General features: G+C 47.2%; 1 protein-coding gene across 2 annotated transcripts in view; it reads right to left on the bottom strand.

Annotated features, from left to right (window-relative positions):
• The window catches only part of ELP4 (elongator acetyltransferase complex subunit 4), a 1390950-nt gene that overhangs the window by 824667 nt on the left and 541642 nt on the right, over nt 1-24641 (bottom strand). For both annotated transcript variants that reach the window (XM_086955829.1, XM_086955830.1), the window contains exon 5: nt 19001-19140. In XM_086955829.1, coding sequence (XP_086811955.1) covers nt 19001-19140 — 140 coding nt within the window. The remainder of the gene's footprint in view (nt 1-19000; nt 19141-24641) is intronic.

Genomic DNA, 24641 nt, shown 5'->3' with positions numbered 1-24641 from the left:
ACTAACAAACACTGCCCTGGACTGGACCCACCGAGAGGCCTGCAGCCCCTTTCGTTACCACCGCCCAGAGTGTCACTCCGCCACCACCTCTTACTTGGAGGGAGGGCACAGACCCTGTCTACACTGGGCAGCAATCTAGCATAGTAAGGACCAGCCAGCAGCCTGTCCCACAGAGCTATAAAATCAAGCATTGGCATAGCCAATAGGTCTCGCCTTTGGGACCTTGTAAGTGTTTAGCCATGCAACAGTTGATTTTGTTGCACCAAGGATGTTGAGCTGCATAATTAAATACTTATAAGGTCCCAAAAGCGAGACCTATTGGCTATGCCAATGCTTGTTTCACTTGATATAGACAAGGCGAACTGTAAAAACAATGCACTATTCATCAGGGGACTAGTGGATTATTTGCTTGACTATCAACGACAAATACTATTTCAAACAAACATTTTCACTGAAGCCCCCTATTCTTGCCAGTCATTTTTATGACTGGCTCCTTAAATTGCAACTGTCCTTTAATAGTATTTGCTTATTCTTATAGCACTTTTATGGTCTTTCCACGCACATCTTCTCTACGAAGGAAGAAGGTTGACACATTTTCCCCTCAATTTCAGCCTAATTTGGATAAATTGTTAGTGATAACCACATTCCAAATGTCAGATTTCCTTACCCCACTGGAAAGCACCACCACCCCATAAAGTCTAGATAGAGGTGTAGTATTGTAGGTGGATATAGTTTAATGGTTATCCCACGCTTTGATAGAAAATTAAGCCTACACAGAGATGTAATAAGAATTCGAGCACAAGGCAATTCCGTTCCAAATAAAGAAGAATTGAGTTATAAGTTCAACAATGCCTTTCCTGTCACTCCCTGCACCCTCACTCAACTTCGATGACAAAGTCAGAGCTGCTGGTAGTGATACTGGTTGTAATGTTTTTGCTACAATCATGCAGATGGGAGATGGCAAAGAAACCTTAAGCTACCTCAGTACCTACTATGTGTAGAACCTAGTTCCACTTAACATCTTCAGCACTGAACACTTGGATACATTATCCTCATCAGCGCATACGAGGGGGATTTCCAGCTTGCCCAGTAGCTACTATGCAGGTTAGCTGTATCATTCCTAGAGAAGCACGAACGGCCTGTTCTAAAGATTGGCAGATGGGATACTCCCTCACAAACGTGACCGTTTCCCTTATTACAAGTGCTATAGGATATAATGCACCTGTAATATGGCAGGTGGTATATTCATCAAGTGTGTGCCCGAGTATCTCTTTCACAAAAATCTAAATAAGGCTTTAGTTCAGCTTTCTTATTGGCAAGCCTATCTTTATGTGGACTGCCGCCAAGTCAGACACCTGGAAAACTACCTCCTTTGCAAATGCAGATTCTTACATACTGCAAACAGTAAGGCAAGTGAGTAATTGGAGGCAATATGGTCTGGTGTGTTGTTTCCATAGACAATAAGTGACTGCACTGCACCTTGAGCATTTTCCAAAAATGAGCCCCAATAAATACTACTACATTAAGACTAGTTTCCAAAGCAATGGAACTTAAGCCCAATGTGTATACTAAAACACAGTGAAGGAGGTCTAAACTACAATGAAATACCCACTGAAGAGAAGTCCTGTGGACAAAGAAACATCTAATTCCAGATGGTCACTTAAACGCCATAATTTATGTATTTATAGTCCAAACTACATATTGTACACAAAGACAGATGCCAGAACAAAATTCCTGCAGGCACTAGCCTAGCCTAGAGGAATAAGTATATGTAGAGTTAAGGATATTTCTGCTTGGCAGAGATTTGCCACAATCCTAGAATTTCATGAATATGGTGGTATGCACTCCTAAGTTTTACAAAATTAGTCCAATATAAATGACCTCTTATGTTTGTTGCGTGCAGAACCAGGTTGTGCCTCACCCTGAATGCACTGAGTCAAGTACATAACGTGGGGAGCGCAGATTCCACGCTCCACTCCCAGACGCACTGCATGAACTGGATACCAGATCCAACCAATTAAACATCCTTCAACTTTGTTAAAAATTTTCTGAATGGGGGCGTGGCCAAGATGGCGGCGGAGTAGGACGCCTTTCCGTGCCGCTCCGGCGCTGATCCAGCAAAGCATCTAAAAGCACGATCTTGGGGGTGCCCATGAGCCCCTACAGCGGCGGAGACGACCGCTTAGCGGAGCGGCAGACGTTGGTGGGGTCGCCGAGGCGGTGTGACCTTGGGAGCGCCTATGAGAGCGAACGTAACCCGCGGCCTGTGAGACCCCGGGCTTTCCAGACATCGAAGCCCGGCGTGGTCGAAGGGCGGGGCCCTAGATCCGCCTGCAGACATTGGAGTAGACGGAAGGCTGTTCGGAACTGAGCTTGGGCGAGGGAGGTCCTGACGACGGGACCCAGATCGTGCCCCACCACACCTGGGGGAGGTGGAGCGCCGGCCCCTGGCACTGCAGTGGCGCTCGGACGGCCAGCAGCACTCTACTATCTACGTCGACCAGCCCTCCCCTCGCGGTTGGCGCCAGCGGCCTGTTTGAACTCTCGAGGCCCCGGGCTTGGGTGCTGTGCAAAGCCGTGACTGCGACGGGGCTAAGGAGTGACTCTACCGCTAGTTGGTGGTGCGACACGTGCAGGGCGGAGGCACGGAGGGCCGAGGCAGAAGGACACCGGCTCTCGGGGGTTCCCGCCTGGGATACAGGAGACTCCCACGGATCGAGTGCCTGAGTGCGGGGGCCTGAGAACTCTTGGTGGCGACGGTGGGCGCTGAGCATTTGGTCCGCCTGCAGGCCCCACTACTTTCCATAGCCACGTGGAGCCGGCGCAGGGCGCGGTGAGCCGCCATGTCTACTGTACAGCGCAAACGGAACCAGGGGAAGGACAACGCCTCGAAAGCCTCCCAACAACCGGCCTCCCCTGGGGCGAGTGGGTCGTCGAAGCACTCTGATGAAGACGCCCCAGCGACGAAGGCCTTCATGACAGAGTTGTTCGCCTCAATCAAGGAGGACATATCCGAACTCAGGGCGCAACTCGCCTCCGACCTGCGGGAGGTGCGGAGGGACGTGGACGGCATAGGAGAGAGGGTGGCGACCCTGGAAGACAGGGATTTGAGTGTGGCCACCGATGTTCATATGCTCCAGCAAGACATAATCCGCCTCACCGAGCAGAATTTGGACCTACAACTGCATACGGAAGACCTTGAAAACCGCTCCCGTAGAAACAACATCCGAATACGGGCGGTGCCATGGGACGGTGAGGCGGGGGATCTCCGGGGGTACGTCCAGGAGCTGTTTCTCCAGGTCCTTGATGAGGCGGACACGAAGGAGATACAGATGGACAGAGTGCACCGGGTGGGATTGCCACGGCGCGGGGGGGGACCTCCCCCTGACATCTTGGTGTGTGTCCACGATTTTCAGCTTAAGGAGCGGATACTTCGGAAAGCCCGGGCCATCGAGTCGCTGCAATTCCGGGGTCATCGGCCACAACTATACCAGGACTTGGCTGCATCCACCTTGCAAAAGCGGAGGGACTTCCGTCCTGTCACATCGTTTCTGAGAGAGAGGGGCATCGCCTATTCCTGGGGGCACCCTTTCAGGATCATCTTCAGATGGCAGAACCGCCTGGCCCAAATCCGTACGCTTCAGGCGGCAAAAGAGCTTTTGGGAATGGAGGATGTGCCGTCCTCGCAGGCCGCGGCGGCCTCCCCGTCTCGACGGCGCCGCCGTTCGAACTCATGGCACAGGGTGGGGCGCTCCCCCGTCAGTTCCCCTGCTAGACAGCGTCCGGACTTTTCTGCCAGCCTGCAGGAACGAGGAGCAGCAGTCGCTTCGGTGGCCTCGGCCACGTTGGCCGACTCGCAGCTTAGCTCTGGGGCGGCGTAATCCCCGAGGAATGGCGGATCGGCGCCGGGGAGGCTCGGGCCTTCTGATCGAGGGTTTTGTAAGTACTCTGGTGGGAGACGACCTCGATTGCGGCCAAGGGGAATAGTGGTTTCATTCCTCTGGCCTGTCGCTTGATTGGGGGCTTCCTACGGACTTCGGCCTACTGATCTCGATGAGTATAGTTATTGCACTTTTTTTCTACTTTTGTACAATGTTCTGTTTTGTTACGGGGGGTTTGGTTGGGGGAACGTGGGGTTGGGGGGGGGGGGACCCGTGACGGGAGGCCTTTGGGGATGAATGCGGAGTGTGAGTGGTGGAATGCGTGCCAGGCTGCAGTGGGGATGATCCAACGACTATTCTGGAAACGTTTGGGAGCACGTGGCGGGGGGAGGGGAGGAATGCAGACTGGGCGCCAATTGTATTACTGACAGCGGGATCTATGTTTTGTGTCTACCATGCCGATTAGTATAGGCACTTGGAACGTCAAGGGCTTGAACTCCCCTCAGAAGAGACAGAAGGTCCTGAAATATGTTGTAGACCATCACCTTGATGTTGTGGGGCTGCAGGAAACTCATTTGGCACGAAAGGATGAACTGCGGCTCCGCCACAGGGCGTACCCCATTGTGTACAGGTCCTCCGCTGTCACGAAGCATCGGGGAGTAGCTTTCATGTTTAAGGCAGCGTTGCATTTTCAACCTATGGGGGTCCGCAACGATAGGGAGGGGAGGTGGCTGATGGTCAAAGGGCACGTTCAGGGTAGGCTATGTACGTTTGTTGTGCTCTACCTGCCCAATACAGGTCAGAATAAGTACTTACAGGAGTTACTGGTGAAGGTGGGGGACTTTGCGGAAGGTCTTGTGTTCATGATGGGTGACTATAATTTGGTGTGGGACGGAGAGGTGGATAGCTCGGGGGGGCGGCGGGCGGACACAGGGGTCTTTTCTGGGGCTACGCAGCGAGGGGTGGAGGAGATGGGTCTAGTTGATGGCTGGAGGTTTTTTCACCCTGATGTGAAGGACTATACGTTCTTTTCCCATGTGCACCACTCCTACTCCCGTCTGGACTACGTCTTCCTTAGTCAATCACTTAGAGGGAACATATTAGATGCCGCCATTCTCCCGATATCTGTGTCGGACCACAGTCTCATGGTGCTCACGCTTCGGTGGTCGCCTCCTGACACCGCGAACCGGAAGTGGTACTTCCCGGCTTCGGTGGTCAGGGACGAGGTGTCCCATCAAGCCTTACGTTTGGCCATTCGGGACTTTTTTGTCTGCAATCCCCCATCGGACACATCCCTGATGACCACATGGGACGCCTTCAAGGCAACGATTAGGGGGACGTGCCTGGGCCTCAACTCGCAATTGAACGCTTTACGTAGGAAGGAGAGGGAGGCGCTAGAGGCCGAGGTGCTCACGCTTGAGAGGGAGCACAAAGCTAATCCCTCGAGAATAACCCTGCGTCCCCTGACGGCGGTGAGGGGCAAGTTGAAGGCACACTATACAAACAGGGCTGAGCTCACCCTATTGAGGCTGGGACGGCACTCCTACTCCAGTGGTAACAAGATTGGCAGGCACTTGGCCCGACAACTGAAGGACAAGAGGGAGCGTGAATACATAGGTGGGATTAGAGATACTGCGGGAGAGCTCCATCACTGTGACGGGGCGAAGGCGGACGTCTTTGGCCGCTTCTACGCCGCGTTGTACAAGGGGGAAGAGCTAGATACTGCTAAACAACGGGAGTTCCTGCAGCGCTTATCGATTCCGCAGGTCTCAGGGGCTTGGAACGACTTACTCGATGCTCCGATCACGAGGGAGGAGGTCCTCTCTGCCATCAAAAACTTGAAATTGCACAAAGCCCCCGGACCCGATGGGTTCACCGCAGTTTTTTATCAGACCTATGCGACTGAGGTGTGTGACTTCCTGGTCGCCCTCTTTAACGATATGGTTGGACCTGGGGTGAATTCTGGGACTCTTGCGGAGGCAGTGATCACGGTCCTGCCGAAGCCGGGGAAGGACCCGGAGCAGTGTGCCTCGTACCGCCCCATAGCCTTACTCAATATCGACGCGAAGCTCTACTCGGCTATTTTAGCAAGTCGCCTACAGGACCTGCTGCCGACGATTATCCACGCGGACCAATCTGGCTTCATTAAAGGCCGCCAGACGCATGATAACACTAGGAGGGTAATCCACCTTATTGAGAAGGCGGACAGGTTCCACATCCCGGCGGTCTTGGTGGGGCTGGACGCAGAGAAGGCCTTCGACCGAGTGGACTGGGGCTTCTTATTCCACACGTTACAGGCGTTTGGTTTCTCCGATCGATTCATCGCGATGGTGAGAGCCAACTTTTGCAGCCCGCGATCGAGGGTGGCGGTGAACGGCCACTTGTCGGCCTTCTTCCGGCACTCACGAGGCACCAGGCAGGAGTGTCCCCTCTCGCCCTTGTTGTTTGCGCTCAGCATTGAGCCCCTGGCGCTGGCCGTCCGGGAGCACGAGGGGGTGAAGGGCATCCCATTCACGGGGGAACAGCACAAGATCACCCTTTTTGCAGATGATGTCCTGCTGTCAGTGGCCGACCCCGCTACTTCTCTTCCATGTGTGCGAGATATATTGCTGGAATTTGAAGCGGTGGCCGGCTTCAAAGTTAATTATGGCAAGTCGTATGTCCTGAACCTGACCCTATCTCAGGCCGAGGTGGCACGGGTGCGGGCGACGACGCCTCTGGCCTGGGCCTCGGGCTCCATTCTATACCTAGGGGTTCATCTCACCCCTACGGTGGGCGGCCTCTTCGCAGCCAACTTCCCGTCCCTCTTGGCCAAGTCGCGGGCGGAATTGGAGAAATGGAAACCGAAATACCTATCCTGGCTAGGACGGGTACATGCCATCAAGATGGTCCTTCTCCCCAAGTATCTGTACCTGTTTCAGGCCCTACCGATCCCATTGCCCTCCACTTTTTTTAGCCACCTTAAATCGATGATGTTGAAATTTGTCTGGCAGGGTGGTCGGGCGCGGCTTTCGTTTACACTCCTGCGACGCCTGCGGAATGACGGGGGGGTCGGCCTTCCGGATTTTACCCTCTATTACAAAGCGGCCCAACTTAGAGTCATGGTGGAGTGGTCACAGCAGTTTTCCGACAAACACTGGCTGCATATGGACCGGAGTGTGGCAGGCCGGTCCATCTGGGACCTGGCATGGAAGCCGAAGCGGGACCGCCCAGCAAACGCGTATCTTAGTACCCCCACGGGGACTACGCTGAAAGTCTGGGATACACTGGCGGGCGATGAGAGGTGGACGACCTTTCCATCCCCATTCACTCCATTGCATTTTAATCCAGAGTTCCCACCGGCGCTCATCGAGGGCCCCTTTGACGGCTGGAGGGAGGGGGGATGCCGGGCGTTACTTCACCTATTCCACGGCCCCGATCCCCTGACGTTTGAGAACTGCATGCGGGACTACCAAGTGCAGCCGGGGGAGCGGTACAGGCATCTACAATTGCTCCATTGGGCCACGTCGCCGGGGGTGCGGGAGGCTGCGACGAGACCTCTGTCCGACTTTGAGGCCTTTCTCCTGAAGACCTCCGCCATGAAGGGGGTCATCTCCTTTCTCTACCAGCTGCTGCTCCGCTCGGCCCTTTCCCCCAGACCGCGCTACATGGAGCAATGGGAGGAGATGGTGGGGAGGGATATCACTGACGGAGAATGGTCAGCGCTTTGGAAGGACATGACGCAATTTAATCACTCCATACTCCTGAGGGAGGCGCATTTCAAAACTCTTACGCAATGGTACATGGTCCCGGCTCGACTTCATCGCATTTACCCAGCGGTCACGGACAGGTGTTGGAGGGGCTGCGGCCTCCTGGGGGACTTCCGCCACATTTGGTGGGACTGCCCGATCATTAAACCCTTCTGGGTCGAGATCTTGTCCCATATTAAAGACATTCTGCAGTACCCTGTTGACGACTCCCCTGAGTTCGTGCTCCTGGGTTTGAGAGACCCCGGCCTTGAACACCAAACGCGAGCCGACAAAAAGATCCTTTGGCTGTGTCTCGGCGCGGCTAAACTTACGTTGGCTTCGGCCTGGAAGCGGAAGGAGGCCCCGGCGATCTCCCTTTGGCATGCTAGACTGTGGAGGCTTTTGAGTCTCGAGAGAATGGCGGACATATTTTTAGGCAACTACAAAAATTTCAAACACGAGTGGGGCCCCTTGGTGTCCTTTCTTTCTGCTGGCTTGCCTTCGGCAGTTTGCCCGGCATCACTGAGGAATTTACACTTATTTCAGCTCTAGAGTGTGCCTGTTGGATGAATGGGGAATGCGAGCGGCGCCGTCACGGGAGGGAGGGGGGGAGTTTTGGGGGTAGGGGTTGGGTGCTACGTTGGGACAGTTATATCGATGTGATGAGGCTCACTTAGAGGACGGGGCGATTCTGGGCTACTTGCCGGCTGCACTAACTGAGCGACCCCCTGCTGGGGGATAAGTACGGGACTGCCGACATTCTCAGCAGATGAAGACTTTAATCCGCTGGCTTTCTGTTTTGCAACTCTGCCTCATCTTACTTTCACGCTTTCCCACTGTGTGGGACCATCTGTGCACCATATGTGGTACCTTTTGTTTACTGTTCATTTTTTCTTTGTCTGCAAAATAAAAAATTTTACAAAAAAAAAAAAAATGTTCTGAATTAATCCGCGGTTTTTCAAAGTATTCTTGTTCTTTTGCATATCCACATACATAACACAATGTGTTCTGGAAACTTCTCGTATTTAAGTGTGCCCATCCGGACTTCTTCGAAAATATGATCCATACACAACCAATAGTTTGGAGCAGCATTTCTTTATTTTAAACCCAATGCATTTCGGGCTGTGTCACCAGCCCTTCGTCGGGGGTCACTGCAAATCAATCAATTTAGGAAACCATCAGTACCAAGATATGCCGTTTTTAACATTATGCTAAATTTGTAACCTGTTTTTAACATTATGCTAAATTTGTAACCTGTTGTAGTTCATTTTCACCTTCAAATTATTTACCAAAATCTATTAAAATGCTCGAATGTTACAATATATCCCCACTAACCAAAGACAAAACCGTAGTGCAACCCTCCTGTCCTTAATTTAATGATACCACCCTCCTTACACTCTGTGTGCTCTCGGCTCGATCACATTCATGTTTCCCTTGTTAACTGCATGATTTATGTTCAACTCTCGGCACGGACGTATTCAGACCTTCCTAACTCTTCCCTTCTCCCACCTTTCACCTCTCACTCCCAACTTACTCGGCAACATTCTCATTCCCCTATGGGCTTCATTATTTAACCATCCTGTAAACTCGTGCTCATGCATTTTAAATACCTCTTCTTAGCGCATACCTGCTTACTCCATAATCTTCAAGCCGCTTGGCGTGCACTTCCAGCAGCCAACGAATTCACATGTATCTCGCCCCGTTTGTCAACCCACTTTTAAAACGTGCGTGCTCCACCCCCTTACTACGTAAACCTAAGCAAATCATTTTAACCTCGTGCTGCCTTTAAATAAACTACATTTCCCGTCATACACTTAAGCAACATCAATATAAAAATAAAACCAAATATGAGCACTCTAGTGCATAATGAACTGCATGTTAAACGTCATGTTTCTAACGAAATATCATGGACTTCCTGTGTGCAGTTTTCTGTCTTTACTTTTCAATTACTCTTCCGAACTTGCCGAATGTGGAGTATTTCTTAAGTTCCTTTCATCAAAAAAGCATCTTTTATTCCTGGGTGCATACCACCATATTCATGTTATGTTAATATCGCCCCACGTTGGTTTTGCACCCAGGAATAAAAGATGCTTTTTTGATGAAAGGAACTTAAGAAATACACCACATTCGGCAAGTTCGGAAGAGTAATTGAAAAGTAAAGACAGAAAACTGCACACAGGAAGTCCATGATATTTCGTTAGAAACATGACGTTTAACATGCAGTTCATTATGCACTAGAGTGCTCATATTTGGTTTTATTTTTATATTGATGTTGCTTAAGTGTATGACGGGAAATGTAGTTTATTTAAAGGCAGCACGAGGTTAAAATGATTTGCTTAGGTTTACGTAGTAAGGGGGTGGAGCACGCACGTTTTAAAAGTGGGTTGACAAACGGGGCGAGATACATGTGAATTCGTTGGCTGCTGGAAGTGCACGCCAAGCGGCTTAAAGATTATGGAGTAAATGTAAATGTAAATGTACATGTATTTATATAGCACAAATCGCCCACATCGCAGGCATCTATGCGCTTGCTTAGGGAACCCGTCCTGGTATTCCCCTGTGAGATACCCCGGCAGGGTATCCACAAGGTGAAAGCCAGGCATCCCGCCGCGAGGGGCCGTTGTGGAGATTAAGCAAGCTATTGCCCAGAGTCGCAGAGAGTGAACCCGTGAGTCGAGTAGGCACCGGAGCGAGAATTATCGAGTCCGTGGAATTATTGAGCCCAACAGCAAGCAGGTATACGCTAAGAAGAGGTATTTAAAATGCATGAGCACGAGTTTACAGGATGGTTAAATAATGAAGCCCATAGGGGAATGAGAATGTTGCCGAGTAAGTTGGGAGTGAGAGGTGAAAGGTGGGAGAAGGGAAGAGTTAGGAAGGTCTGAATACGTCCGTGCCGAGAGTTGAACATAAATCATGCAGTTAACAAGGGAAACATGAATGTGATCGAGCCGAGAGCACACAGAGTGTAAGGAGGGTGGTATCATTAAATTAAGGACAGGAGGGTTGCACTACGGTTTTGTCTTTGGTTAGTGGGGATATATTGTAACATTCGAGCATTTTAATAGATTTTGGTAAATAATTTGAAGGTGAAAATGAACTACAACAGGTTACAAATTTAGCATAATGTTAAAAACAGGTTACAAATTTAGCATAATGTTAAAAACGGCATATCTTGGTACTGATGGTTTCCTAAATTGATTGATTTGCAGTGACCCCCGACGAAGGGCTGGTGACACAGCCCGAAATGCATTGGGTTTAAAATAAAGAAATGCTGCTCCGAACTATTGGTTGTGTATGGATCATATTTTCGAAGAAGTCCGGATGGGCACACTTAAATACGAGAAGCTTCCAGAACACATTGTGTTATGTATGTGGATATGCAAAAGAACAAGAATACTTTGAAAAACCGCGGATTAATTCAGAAAATTTTGAACAAAGTTGAAGGATGTTTAATTGGTTGGATCTGGTATCCAGTTCATGCAGTGCGTCTGGGAGTGGAGCGTGGAATCTGCGCTCCCCACGTTATGTACAATCCTAGAATTGGCATAGAACTCATTAGATAGTATGGGCCTTTCATCACAGCAGATACAATATATATTTTTAACTTAACGAAGTCATACAGCCTTTACTACTAGTCTCATCAATCAGAGAAGGTCCTTAAGCATCACAGTTATTATTTCACTGGGCGCGGTCATCCATGTACTATTTTCTGAATGCCAGGATCACAGAGAATTATGAGCACCAGATGATAAATATCCTGAGCTCTACAACATCTTTTCAACATATCACTGTGAATGTGCAATGGTTAATGGTTGGACCATTACTTCTTTATCACGAATTACCAGACTTCTTGGGGTCCTACCTGGTAGATTTACAAAGGTCCAAATGGAAAGTGAAACTGTTTTGGGGAAGAGGAAAACTGGGAGATCCCTTTCACCCCTCCAGCTGGGTTATGCTCATACGGGTATGAGGGTTGGGAGTCAGCCATAACCTGTCGGAGAATCACTAGACACATAGTATTGGCCGTTTACATTATATAATTATTTATGAAACATTATTCTTCCACACATTTCATGAGTAAGAACAATAGTGAGAACTAGGAACAGCTTATCAAATAATCTGTACAAAAGGTCGAAGGATAGCTACTGCGAAATCATACTCCATCAAAAGAATCTGATTCTTGGTCTATTCCTACCAAAACTTTAAGTAGCAGATTTACAGCATAGTTGGATTAGTGTGTTAATGTGGAGTCATATAAAGCTCTACGCATATCCTTCATGATGTTAGGCACAAAGTCAGAGTTCAATATTCCAACATCCCTCCAGCAACCAGTCCATCTATGTAACACCTCTACTGGTTACGCCTTTCTTGTATAAAGTGCAGTATGGAGCGAGGAAGGCTTAGCGTGTGCTCAGCTCCTGTTCTGCCATACCGGATAGTGAACAATACTTCTGCTCAGTGTATATGAAGTACATCAAAGCTTATTGCTTACTGTTCTATATCCCTCTCCATCCTTCAGTGCAGAACTTAACAAGGTAATTTCTTCTGCCATTCTGGAGAAGGTCAGCATGAGCCTTGGAAAAAGTAACAATTAAGTACACATTTTGCATAGAAATGAGCACTCCTAAATCTTTATATCTATGCTTCAACACATTAAAGAATTCACTGCAAACCAAATGACCATGTTAACATGTAGCAAAGCCTGTGTTGTATGTAACAATATAAAAAAACATTAGAAGCCATGACAGGCAACACCATTATCTGTATTCCCTTACCAATGTTACATCTTTCAGCTCCTTATTTTTGGGAGGAAATCTTTAGTTTTCGAATCAGAGAAAGCAGCCTCTACCATGGCATAATCTGTTCTCCCTAGTCTACTAGTTGTCCCAAAATTGCTGCATTGTGTTCCGAACCTCACATCCTTACTATCCTTGAAAGGGATACTCTAGAGATTTAAAGTGCTCTGCGTCTTGTGATGGTAACCCATTTAGTTGTTCTTCATGAGTTCAATACTTTTAGAGCGTCTTGCTTTCTAAGTGCTTGCGAAGCATACTGAACCCCTAACAGTTACAATTCCATATGGTCCTCACTCTCTCGCTCTGCCCTACAACCTGGTTATGGTTATCTACTGGGATTAGTGTCTTAATATGTCCTCAGCAGAGACTGTCTATCGCAATTATGAGCATGTTACCTCCCCTTGTAAACCAAATATCCATTCATAAAAGGCTTATTTGACAGTTGAACGGGCAAACTGGGACTTCCACCAAATGTATATATATCTATAAGCTAGGTAGGTTGTGAAATAGCCTATTTCACTTGAACGAGTAATCACAAAAGACCAAATAAACAGGGCAATTTTGCCTAACTAGGTATGTAGTCTCACAAGTATCACAGAGATTCTTCAGGGTTCAGACACAGTCTCATTTACAAGTGATGTCAATGCTCTAAATGGGATGGGATATTTTGTCAAAAACACAGATGCCCTGTCCACCCAGTTTGGAGCAGCTGGTGTTACTGATGGCACAGTTGGAACTGGCTCTGCCATCAGGAAAACTCTGTTTGTAGACAGGATATCAGTAAAATGGCCTGCTGTCTGGGACAGCCATGTAAACTGTGGTAATCTCAGACTGAAAACATTTGGAATGTCCCCAGCGTGCTGGAACAACACTCACAGCATGCTGGGGACATTAGATTATGTTTTTCCTGGAAATAGTCAGCTACTTTGATGAACGTCTCCAGGAATAACACCAATCATAGATTTTCTGATCAGTTAAAGTGGATCATTTTTCCCCCTGAAGTTGCCTCCGCCATGTGTAAGAAAGTTCCTTCAAAGGAAAATTGCCCAGACCCAAGGTGGACATGCTTAGATAAGCCATCCTACGTAGAAATAAGGCCCACAGTCATCTTGTTGATACACTGGTTACACAAACGGATTTAATATGTTGAGCTATAATTCCTCCTCAAAAACAGACTACTGGAACAGTTTTGTCCCCTGCATGGTGTGCAGACATGATCTCCTGTCCAGACAGCCCAGCTGTCTATCTGGTATCCTGACTTTTATATTTTATTCTGGCTCCGGCAGCACACTAATATAAGCATTTGCACAGAGTTCCGGACTATCCTTGACTATGTGAGGTCCTTGACCTGTGAGGTGAACTGGAGAGGTGTATCAAGCATCCCCTCCTTATGTGAAGACTATTGTCATGTCCTCGATACAGTGCACAGAGCATTCGCAGCAGCAAATGTTTTTAGAAGGATCAACAGTATTACCACACATTTTTATCTGTGTCACTGGAAGTGAGGCCTACTGGCAACACTTGTGTAAAGTTCCACTAGGATGTGTTTGCCATGACCACTGACATGGTCAGTGTGACTGCTCTCCCACCCTGCAGCTCCACTACTAAGGGTTGGACCCCTGAGCCCCCTGAACGCCCTTGCAGGGTGTTCGAGGCTTCTGTTTGCACTTCATCCTTTGTGGCCCAGTGGGAGAGCACTCTGCTTTTCTGCTGCACTTTTTTTCTTTTTATCTTTCTGTTTTTCTTTCTTGTTCTGTTTCCTTCCTTTGTGTTTCTTTCCGTTTCCTATCATTCCTCTTTATCCTGAACTGTTTCTTCCCACGCTGCCGCTGCCCCCACGGCCCCTCCCCCTCCATTGTGTCCTTCCAACCCCCCCATTCCCTACTTAATGGCGGCCGTGCAACGGACATGCAAAAAGCACCCGTCCCGACCAGTGCCAGGGACCCTGGTCCTCCGACCCGCCTCCGCTATGATTCCAGCACCCTCCATTCTCTCAACCCCGGGCGCAGCAACAACTGCCAGTTTTCAATGCAGAGCAACACCCAAGGCCCGATTTCCTGCCGACCCTGCAGCTGCACCTTCACCCACCTCTGGGCCCCAACAGCATCTCCCAGCCTTCCAGATGTCTCCGCTCACAAACTACTCAATTATATCCTCCTCAACGTGCGCTCCCTAGACAAGCAAGCAATAGAAATCTAGAACCTCACCAACACCTTATCAACACCTACGCACCCCACGTCGCCTTCCTCACAGAAACCTGGACCAACATCAACTCCGCGCCCGATATCGCCACCGCCATTCCACAAGGATACAAGATCCGGCAGAAGGACCGCCCCATTCACCCAGGAGGGGGCATCGCCATCATCCACAAGAGCACCCTCCGCATGACGACCACCATCTCGGACGACACTACGACCCTCATGGAACACCTCCACTTCCAGAGCCAGACCAACCGTCAAAAGGCTTTCTGCGGAACCCAACAGGCACACCCCGGGCCCGCGCTCCTTTCACCAACACCATCACCAACCTCATTGCACCCCACGCCCTTGCCTCTACAGACTACATCCTCCTCGGAGACCTAAACTTCCACCTGGACAACCACCACAACCCCAACACCACCTCGCTACTAGAGAACCTAGCTAACATAGGAGTGAAGCAACTAGCCACTGCCCCCACGCACACAGCGGGCGGAACAGTGTTTCCTACAGTCACACCACAGAACTCCTGTAGACAAACCACCACTGCATCCACTTCTCCATTAAAAAAAAGCCACCGTACACAAGCACGACACCGCTTTGCGAGTAGAAGCTAGAACAAAGTCACCTCCACCCTCATCAGCACCCCACCATTGACTACTTCAGACACTTTACACCGCGGCAAGCGGCCAGAGGAAGACACATCAAGAAAGCAAGCTGGTTCACCCCTGCACTCCAAGAATCCAAACGCTCATGCCGACGACTCAAAAAGACATGGAGGAACAATAAAACCTCAGAAACAAGCACCGCCTACAGAGCAGCCACCACAGAACACCACCAACTCATCAAATCCACAAAGAAGAAGAAATCCCTCCAAGACAGACTCCTTACCAACGCTCATAAAACCTAAGAACTCTTCCCCAGCATCAAGAAATGTGCCAAGCCCAGCAGCGAAACAGACATCCCACCCTCCCAAGACAACTGCAAGAGACTCAACACCTTTTTCTCCTCAAGACTGTGATCTACGACAATTTTGATAACTAAGACCTCCGCACTGCTCCAGCTCCCCACCCAACAGACCCTGCTCACTTGGACCCCACTCATGCTAGAAAACACCCTAAAGACCAAGAAGAGCATCCAATCTGGAGCACCCTCAGAACCCTGCCCACCCCACATCTTCCACGTGGCTGCCACGGCCATCGCACCCGAATTGCGCCGAAGGGTCAACTGCTCCCTCGAAACACCCACATTCCCCTACGACTGGAAACATGCCAAAGTCAACCCCCTCCTGAAGAAACCCTTTGCAGACCAGACGGACCTTAAAAACTTTAGGCCCATCTCCCTGCTTCCAATCGTAGCCAAGCCAAGGTCATCGAAGAGGCCTTCAACACCCAACTAGCAAACTTCATCAAATCCAACAACATCTTGGACATCTCCCAATCAGGATTCTGCACCAACTACAGCACTGAGACCACCTATTTGATGCTTCTGATGACATCTGTTCCCTCCTCAACCAGGGCCAAATGGCAGCCCTCATCCTCCTGGACCTCTTGGCTGCCTTAAACACCGTCTCCCACCACACACTAGCCACCAGAATCCACAATGACGGCATCCGTGCAAAGGTCCTTAGCTGATTTGGCTCATTTCTCACCGGCAGAACTCAGCGAGTCAGACGCCAGCCCTGCCTTTCAGAACCAAAATAGACCACCTGTGGATTGTCCCAGGCACCCTCCCTCAGCCCCACCCTCTTCAACATCTACATGGCCCCCCTCGCAATCATAATCAGAAACCACGGCTCAACAACGTCTCCTACGCCGAAGACACACAGGTTAATCCTCTCCCTCACCAACGAACCCATCACCACCAGACACAACTTCCAAGAATGGATCAAAGCAGTCACCCCTGGATGAAGAAGAGCTGCCTGAAACTCAACTCCGAGAAAACATAAGTCCTCATCCTTGGCTCCATCCCCCCTACCTCGATGGACCATGCATTAAACCTTGGCATCATACTAGACTCATCACTCACAATGAACCTCCAGATCAATGCTGTATCCTCGGCATGCTGCAACACACTCTGCACACCCCAAAAAACTTTCAGATGGATCCTGTCCAAATTCAGAAAAAGGGTCATGCACACTCTCATCAGTAGCAGACTGGACTACGGTAACGCTCTATGCCAAAATCAACAAAAAACTACTTCGCAAACTCCAGACCGTCCACAACGCCGCGGCCAGACTAATCTTATCCTAGACATCCCCCGTAGCAGCCACATCACCCAACACCTTCGCGATCTCCACTGGCTTCCAATTGAAAGAAGAATAACCTTCAGACTCTTTACTCACGCATACAAGCCCTCCACAACACCTGACCAACATACCTTAACAACCACCTCTCCTTCAACGCACCCAACAGACACCTCCAATCAGCTGACCTCTCTCTGGCCATCATTCAACGTGTCTACAAGACTAGAACGGGATGAAAATACTTCTACAACCTCGCAGCCAAGGCATGGAAAGACCTCCACCACTACCTCCAGCAAGCTCACACACTGCTCCATTTCAGGAAGGACCTCAAGACCTGGCTCTTCAGATGACCCCAGCACTCAATGGAGCCGCCCTCTCCCTCCAGCTCCTTGAGACCCTCGCAGGGGAGTAGTTGCGCTTTACCAACCCTGATTGACTGATTGATACCTTGCACTAGCATCCCTGATTTATGTCAAGTGCATTTGCAGAGCAGGCAACATGTGGTGATAAACTGTGTGGGTGACAGAGCCTGATAAATGGGCAAGTAGGATCCATTCTAGATGCTCCTGGACAGATTTAGTATAAGAGAGAGAGTGAGACCAGTTCTCCCAGACAATTGAAGTGTATTGCCAACATTGGTGTGGCTAGAAGCAGGAGATCCTGACACTGAAGCAGGGACGGTGGAGGAAGTGATACCTTTAGAAATTCCAAGCAGCTCCTGATTAGTCTTCCCGAGCCCTACCATTTAGTTGATGGTAGTGGTGAGGCATGGAATGCAGTTTCTGTGATGTGAAATGAGGAAGTTTGTGGGTCAAGCCTGCCCTTTTGTTTGCCACCTGATGTCAGCCAGGTGCAGAAACCTCCCAACTTATTGTGCCCGTGTGATTGGTGTTCTTAACTTGAGACTACCTGGCATCACTGTACACAACAGCTGTGTTTGGAGGGCAGCCTGAGGCTGACACCTGAATGAAGAACCACCCCAAACCAGTTATGTAGTTTGAGACAGTGGATCCATATCCCATTTTTAGAAGTTGTGTAATAAGCAGGACCCAAACCACCCCACTGTTTTCCACTTCAAAGTCCTAGTGTTCTGCAGAATACTTATGGGCTGCAGTACAAAAAGCACTGATGTCTGCCTGACAGCCAATCTCCCAGGGGTAAGAGGATATCACCTGAAGAGTTTACTATCTACTGCAGGAGATGTGGATCACACTGAAGCAGTAGAAGCTTGCTTGCCTGCTGAGAGAGTGCAGGAGTCTGCCCAGCCATGCAAGAGGAGCGATTGTCCAAAAGGAGGTAGGCCCAGGTTGTCCCTGGTGTTCAAGGAACATACAAAAAGAGCTGACTACCTCAGGGAATGTCAAGAATCATTAGTGTGACAGTCTTCCTGCTCGCTCACCATGGTTCCGGACAGGATCCGCTACAACATTTGTGATCTGTATGCCAAGATAGATGGTGGCTACAACTATTTTAATCATGGTAGACCTGGACTGGGCCACAATTGTCATGAGCATCATAAGCATAGCTGAGGCAACAACTGCTTTGATCATCGTACCGCCAGTTGATGCTGAATCCACCTCCATCCAGATCAGGGCTGCAACTGACATGATCGGCACTAGCCCATTCGGCACTGTGTCTGCCATTGACCCAGAGCAGAGTGATGTTACAACCGGGTGGAGCCCCAGAAAGAGGGCAACTGGGAGTGACAAATGAGGATCAGGTGATGTAGCACCAAAAAGGCAAATAGCACCAATGGGAACTACCTGGTACCGCTAATTGGACTGTATAGTATTTACTACAACTGTGTGATTAAAAGTACTTTTTTCTGTAAAAAATAAACTTTGGCTGAATATTATAGTTATTGTCTCTGTTGGTTAATTGTTGAGTCACACTACCTCCCTGCACCGCCTCAGACTGCTCCCCCCACTACCTTGTGTATCTGGCAAATGACCTAAACTGTCCATGGTTGATGCCCAGTATCCCTGCCCGCCCTGTGGCTCACCAAAGGGTGTCTGACACAGGTACAGCAACTACATTTGTAGAAACTACTATTGTAGAAAGAAAAATTCTGTGTTCGCTTAAAAGATTATTACATATCAATTACACTTAGAAGCTGCATGCTACCTAATAAAAGCAAAAGAATATAACTTACCAAACTGCAGGTTTTAAGTCTAGAATTGTTTCTTCAGGAAGAAAAAAGCAGTTACTGTGGACCGACTGGAGCATCTCAGGAGAAATTGTTTTTGTTACATCATAATAATGGCCAAACCTTGAAGTGGTTATTGGAGTGACCTGTAAAATACAAATGTACTGTTATTTTTTCCCTTTTTTGTTGATAGCCAATAGGCTATACAAATATTATCATAGCACCTTCAAATGAAGATAACGTTGTGGCATAATGGGATTTACCCACCAAGTGGGTAAATCCCCACATATGAATCAAGAAATAAGCCTAGACCAGTAAACACACAATACAATCTATTTTCATGTGGTAGTCCTCCTAGAGCAATGTGTTTAATTCCCTCAAAAGAGCTATTAAGCCCCATCTTTGTTTTTGTATATTCCCTAGAGGGAAGTTTACTTGTCCCCAATCAGTGCTAAGTAATATCCCACACCAAGTTATTTCGAGTAGTAATATGGTATACTGTGAGGCATCTATACAAGCTGCCAACTACAGTTGTGTAGTAGCAAATAGGAGTCATTGGTAAGAGCCAGCCTAGGTGGATGGGGAAGGCTCAGGCTGTAGGGTCACCAACTTTAGTTTCAACATTAGAACTTGCCGGCTGCAGTACATCTTATCATAGATGCCAAAGGAATGCCAAAGAGATACCACCTGAAGTTGCCTGGTGTTATCACCACCACGATGTCATAAGCTGCAATGTGGTTGACAATTAGGAGGTTGCCTGGCAATGGATTAATTCTGATAGAAACCTGTGAACAAGAACTGCAATTCTGGCATGTAAGAATAAAAGCAAACTGAGGCATCACAAACGGTCAGCCTTGTTTCCCATATTTAAGCCTTTCTCCTAAAAAACTGCATTACACTATTAACAGGTCTAAGCCATTGACTCTGATGACATATGAAGTCACATTGAGTTAGAACATGCCCCAAAGAAGATCCGAAAAATAAGTGCCTAAGCCAGAGCACCATGAGGAGATTCTGTTAAGAAGGCAGTGTAGGGGGGAAGCAAGCAGATTTCTTTAGTGGATATGGTGCACCAGAGGTGGACATGTTCACTGCATGTCATAGTGAAAACTGTGAGAAAGTGGATTATTAGTAAGAGTGGGTGGTAGACCACCACAAGTAATAATGTCACTATCATGGTTAGGTCCAGTAAAGGGTTCAGTAATTTAAACATGAGCTCGGCCCTGATAGCTGTAGCAGAGAGCAGACCGGCTTAACTTCAGAAAATGTGTAAAGTATTAAGAAATACTGAAACTGTTAATAAGTAGAATACACAGCACCACAAAAACTCACTCCAATATATAAAATGAGGATATATTAATGAACAAAACGACACCAAAACAACAAAAATCCAATAAGGGAAACCAGAGATATGAATTTTTAACATTATCTGAAGAAAAATTGTGACGAAAAGCGCCCAACAGCAGGCCATTGGTCTCGCTAGACCGGGACAAGGGTAAGGTTTAATGCAAAATGCGACGGAGCACGGATCGTTTACAGAGACCAAGTTAGTCCTAGTTGGAGGGTTTATCTTCTGATTTAGTCTCTGACATTGAAGTCACAAATCCTCTGCATGACTAGGCAGAAGACTGTGGCTCAGATTGATTCCAAAAGGCCAGCTAGTCATGGGACGAAGTCCTGGTGAAGCTGCTGACTTATGCGGGAAAGCTCAGATCAGGACAAATTCAAACTTTGTGTCCAAGGAAGGTCCCTGACTAGACAGATGCATTTGGGGTCTTCGCCCGAAGAAGATTTCTACCTTTGCACTTATTCACGTTTTTTTTGGGGCTCAGATTCCTCCAGAGGGGCAAAGCTGCAATCTGAAGCCAAACAGGGCTCCATGAGGCCAGATGTCTTCTCTGCAACGTTCAGGCTGAAACAGATCTGCTTTTGCAGAAAAAGTCTGAGGGGGAGCAACCTGAATCTTTGGCCCAGTGGCAACTCACCTTCGTTAGATTGACTTGGAAGATTGGTTGCGGTCTTCTGTCAGCTCTCCAGGCAAACATCCTTCAAAAAGTTTCTAAGTCCCAGATTTTAGGGTTAGGCAGAAAGAGTACACTTTGACACTTATTTAAGGACCCAAGGAGTTTAGAGACAGCACTTGGTGGTCAGTACTCACTTCCACTTCAGCTGAAGCCACCAGCAAGGTCCCAGGCAGATCCATTTGGAACTGATTAGCTGGGCTCTTCAGGAAAGCGGGCTTCTTTCAACTTCTGTGCCCCATCAGCTTAACAGGAGGTCAGCCAACTGACCCTTGGAGTCCACTTCTTAGACCTCTCTCACACATCTCAAGCAAAACAGTCAACCTCAGAAACTTAAAGCTGTGCCATCATACCCTCTCAGGAATAACAACACCATCAGGTCTCTAATTGATGGTAGTCTTCCGAAATTCATCCAGTATCAGGCATTATCATAATGTCTAAAGTAAGAGCTGCAGATGATTCCAACCAGAAACTCATTTTGAGGTCTGTCCTATCAATTTCAACAAACCCTGCTACCTTGTGCTTGATAAAATAACAGCTTTAAAGTAGGGCTTTCATAAACGGTTGAAAAATGAACAAATCATTTAAGTTGATACAGAGAGCAAGAGGCATGGATCTGTACTATGGTTTCCCTGATCCAAAAGTCATGAAAAGAATTCAGTCAAGGTACAGACTAAAAATGTAACCAAAATAATGATGCAATAAGTCATTCATCATATATCTATATATATTTACTGAAAAAACCATAGGTTTTACACACGTTATAGTTAGGAAATAGCATTTACAAAACCTATGAAATTCACTGAAAAAACCATAGGTTTGACACATGTTATAGTTAGCTGGACATTTCACTCATATAAAACCAATGAAATTCCCCCGTTATAGTTACTTCAGCTAACTATAAGTCGTGCGCCCGCAATGCACTGCTGATGACGTCACATATTACATCACTCATGCTTTGAACATTTTAGTTTCTATTTTTGAATGTGTGTATCAAATGTTATATTATGGTGAGAGGAGGTCTGCCAGTCTTTCACACGGATGATGTCATCAGTGATGTCATTTGAGATATCATTAGTGATGTCATGAGTGATGTTACTGACCATCTCATGAGTGATGTAATATGTGACATCATCAGCAGTGCATTGCGGGCGCGTGAGTTATAGTTAGCTGAAGTAACTATAACGGGGAATTTCATTGGTTTTATATGAGTGAAATGTCCAGCTAACTATAACATGTGTCAAACCTTTGGTTTTTTTCAGTGAATTTCATAGGTTTTGTAAATGCTATTTCCTAACTATAACGTGTGTAAAACCTATGGTTTTTTCAGTAAATTTCATAGGTTTTTTGAATGCTACTTCCTAACTATAACGGGTTTAAAACCTATGGTTTTTTCTGTGAATTTCATAGGTTTTTAAAATGCTAATCAGTAATTATATCGTGATTACAACGTATACTTTTATCAATGAATTTCAGTAAATGTTTTTCTCGGAAAAAAACATTTTTGTTGACTGCCAGAGTTGTTTAGGGACTCCTTGTAAAGCTCTAGTGGATTAGGGAGTGTCTACCTTGCCTTATTTTGAACGTTTTGAAATTTGTCAGTATTTGAAGGAGATCGCCTTTGTAAACTTTCGTGCGCGACCGGGTGCGCGCACCGCGCTATATATTTCGGGAAAACATTGCAGTTTCGATCCATCGAGTTTCTTCATAGACCCCCAGAGAAGTTATAGTAGGTCAAGGACACTGTACCTTGCCTTCTTTTTAACGTTTTGAAATTTGTCAGTAAATGGAGGAGATCGCCTTTCTAGACTTTTGTGCGCGACCGGGTGCGCGCACTCCGCTATTTTTTTAATAATAAAAAAAGGTTTTATACTTTAGCAATATTCTTCTTGGAGCCCCCTGAGACAGTGTACAAGATCAGGGAGTGTCTACCTTTCCTCCTTTTCACGTTTTGAAACTTCAGTAAATTAGACCGATACTTCCAAATGACGTACGTGACTGAGTACTGTCACCGCGTACACGTCCTAATGCGCGCATGTCAAGTCATGTGACTCGAAAACAACACTTCCAATTGGTTCTTAGTAGTTTCTGTTCTGCAATTTTCTCGGACCCCACCCACTTCCCTCACTATCTTCTTTACTCTCAAGAGAGAAGAACGTTTTACATCTTTTCGAAGACTTTGGTGAAATGGCTGCCGCACAGAATTCATCTTCAGAATCTGAAGAAAATTATCGGCTACCTTTAACAAAGAAGAAGGAATCTTTCATCTGGCAATTTTTTACTTTTCCTAAAGAACAAAAAAAGGTGAATGCGCCCAAAGTTACTTGCACAATATGTGACGTAGTTCTTTCAAGAGGAAATCCTTCGAAAAAGTATTTGTTTTCAATACATACGATGATGAGACATGTGAGACAAGTGCACCCTGTGCAATTTGCACGGGCATCGACAAGAGCTCTGGCCACGCAACTACCATCAGCTGTGGCCAGCACATCTTCTGGTGGATGACCTGCATCTCCATCCAGTGCACAGATGGACTTGAGACCATATTTGTCAAAGGTGCATATGAAATGCAACTTGTGTGGAGAAATTCTTCTGTACGGAGAGCAGAGCCTCACTCTTATTAAAATAAAAATTGATAATCATCAATGCTCCGACAAAAGATCATTTTTTTCATTTCATTTTGATCCTGTTTCACAGTTTTACAGTTCAAAATTTCGGTTCCAGTTTTAAAAATCAAAGACAATATAAAACTTGTCAAAAAAAAAAAAAAAGTTATTTTCAGAACTAACTCATTGTACCAAAAAGAGCTCTATTCACAAACTGAAGTATCAACGCTTTTTTTCAGGACAATTATGCAAAAAAGCGACGATATTTGGGGCATATTATGAAGGAGACCTAATACATTATCATCGGTTTCATCGACAGGACACTGCCGATAAAACGACGATAATGGCCTTCATAGTATGTTCTACGAATTGCAACCGAAACCTATGTTAGTTCTCTTTATATCTAATATTAGGTTCGATTGCAATTCATAGAGCATATTATCAAGGCCGTTATCGCCGCTATATCTGCAGTTTTCTGCCGATAAAAGCAGCGTTAATGTTTTGCCTATACTTAAAAATATTCCCCAGCACCTTATTGAAAACGGCATTACAACGCCTGCCATAAGACCACTTTGCATATGTGCCGCACAGTAAGTTAATGACATGCAAAGTGGGCGTACATCAAAGCACATGCAAAATGTGGTTGGAGGGGAAAACACCCTATCACGAAAAGAGGTGTTTCGAGAAAAAGAGGTGGAATAAACTTGTTTATCGTAGGACTGCTAAAGCCTGCTCTAATGAAGCATTCGGCAGCGTTAACATGGGGTGTGGAAAATAAAACTGAATCCACCCCGTCCCCTAATTACAAGGCACACATTACTGCGTGAAAACAACGTTTGTTTTCACGCGGTAATGTTAAGTACCACCGGCTGTTACAGAATTTACTATCACATATGTGTTCACATTGATATTAACGGACTAACACCGCGGAAAATTCCGCTGATAGGGTCGATATTTTAAACGCCGAGCAGCGGCGATTTTTATAACTTAGGAGCTTTGCTATTATGAACGTTTATCTCC

Source organism: Lissotriton vulgaris, chromosome 2_1 (assembly GCF_964263255.1).
Source record: "Lissotriton vulgaris chromosome 2_1, aLisVul1.2, whole genome shotgun sequence".
NCBI classification, from domain to species: Eukaryota; Metazoa; Chordata; class Amphibia; order Caudata; family Salamandridae; genus Lissotriton; species Lissotriton vulgaris.
The sequence above is the reverse complement of the archived record's forward strand: the minus strand, read 5'-3'. Positions and strand labels throughout refer to the sequence as shown.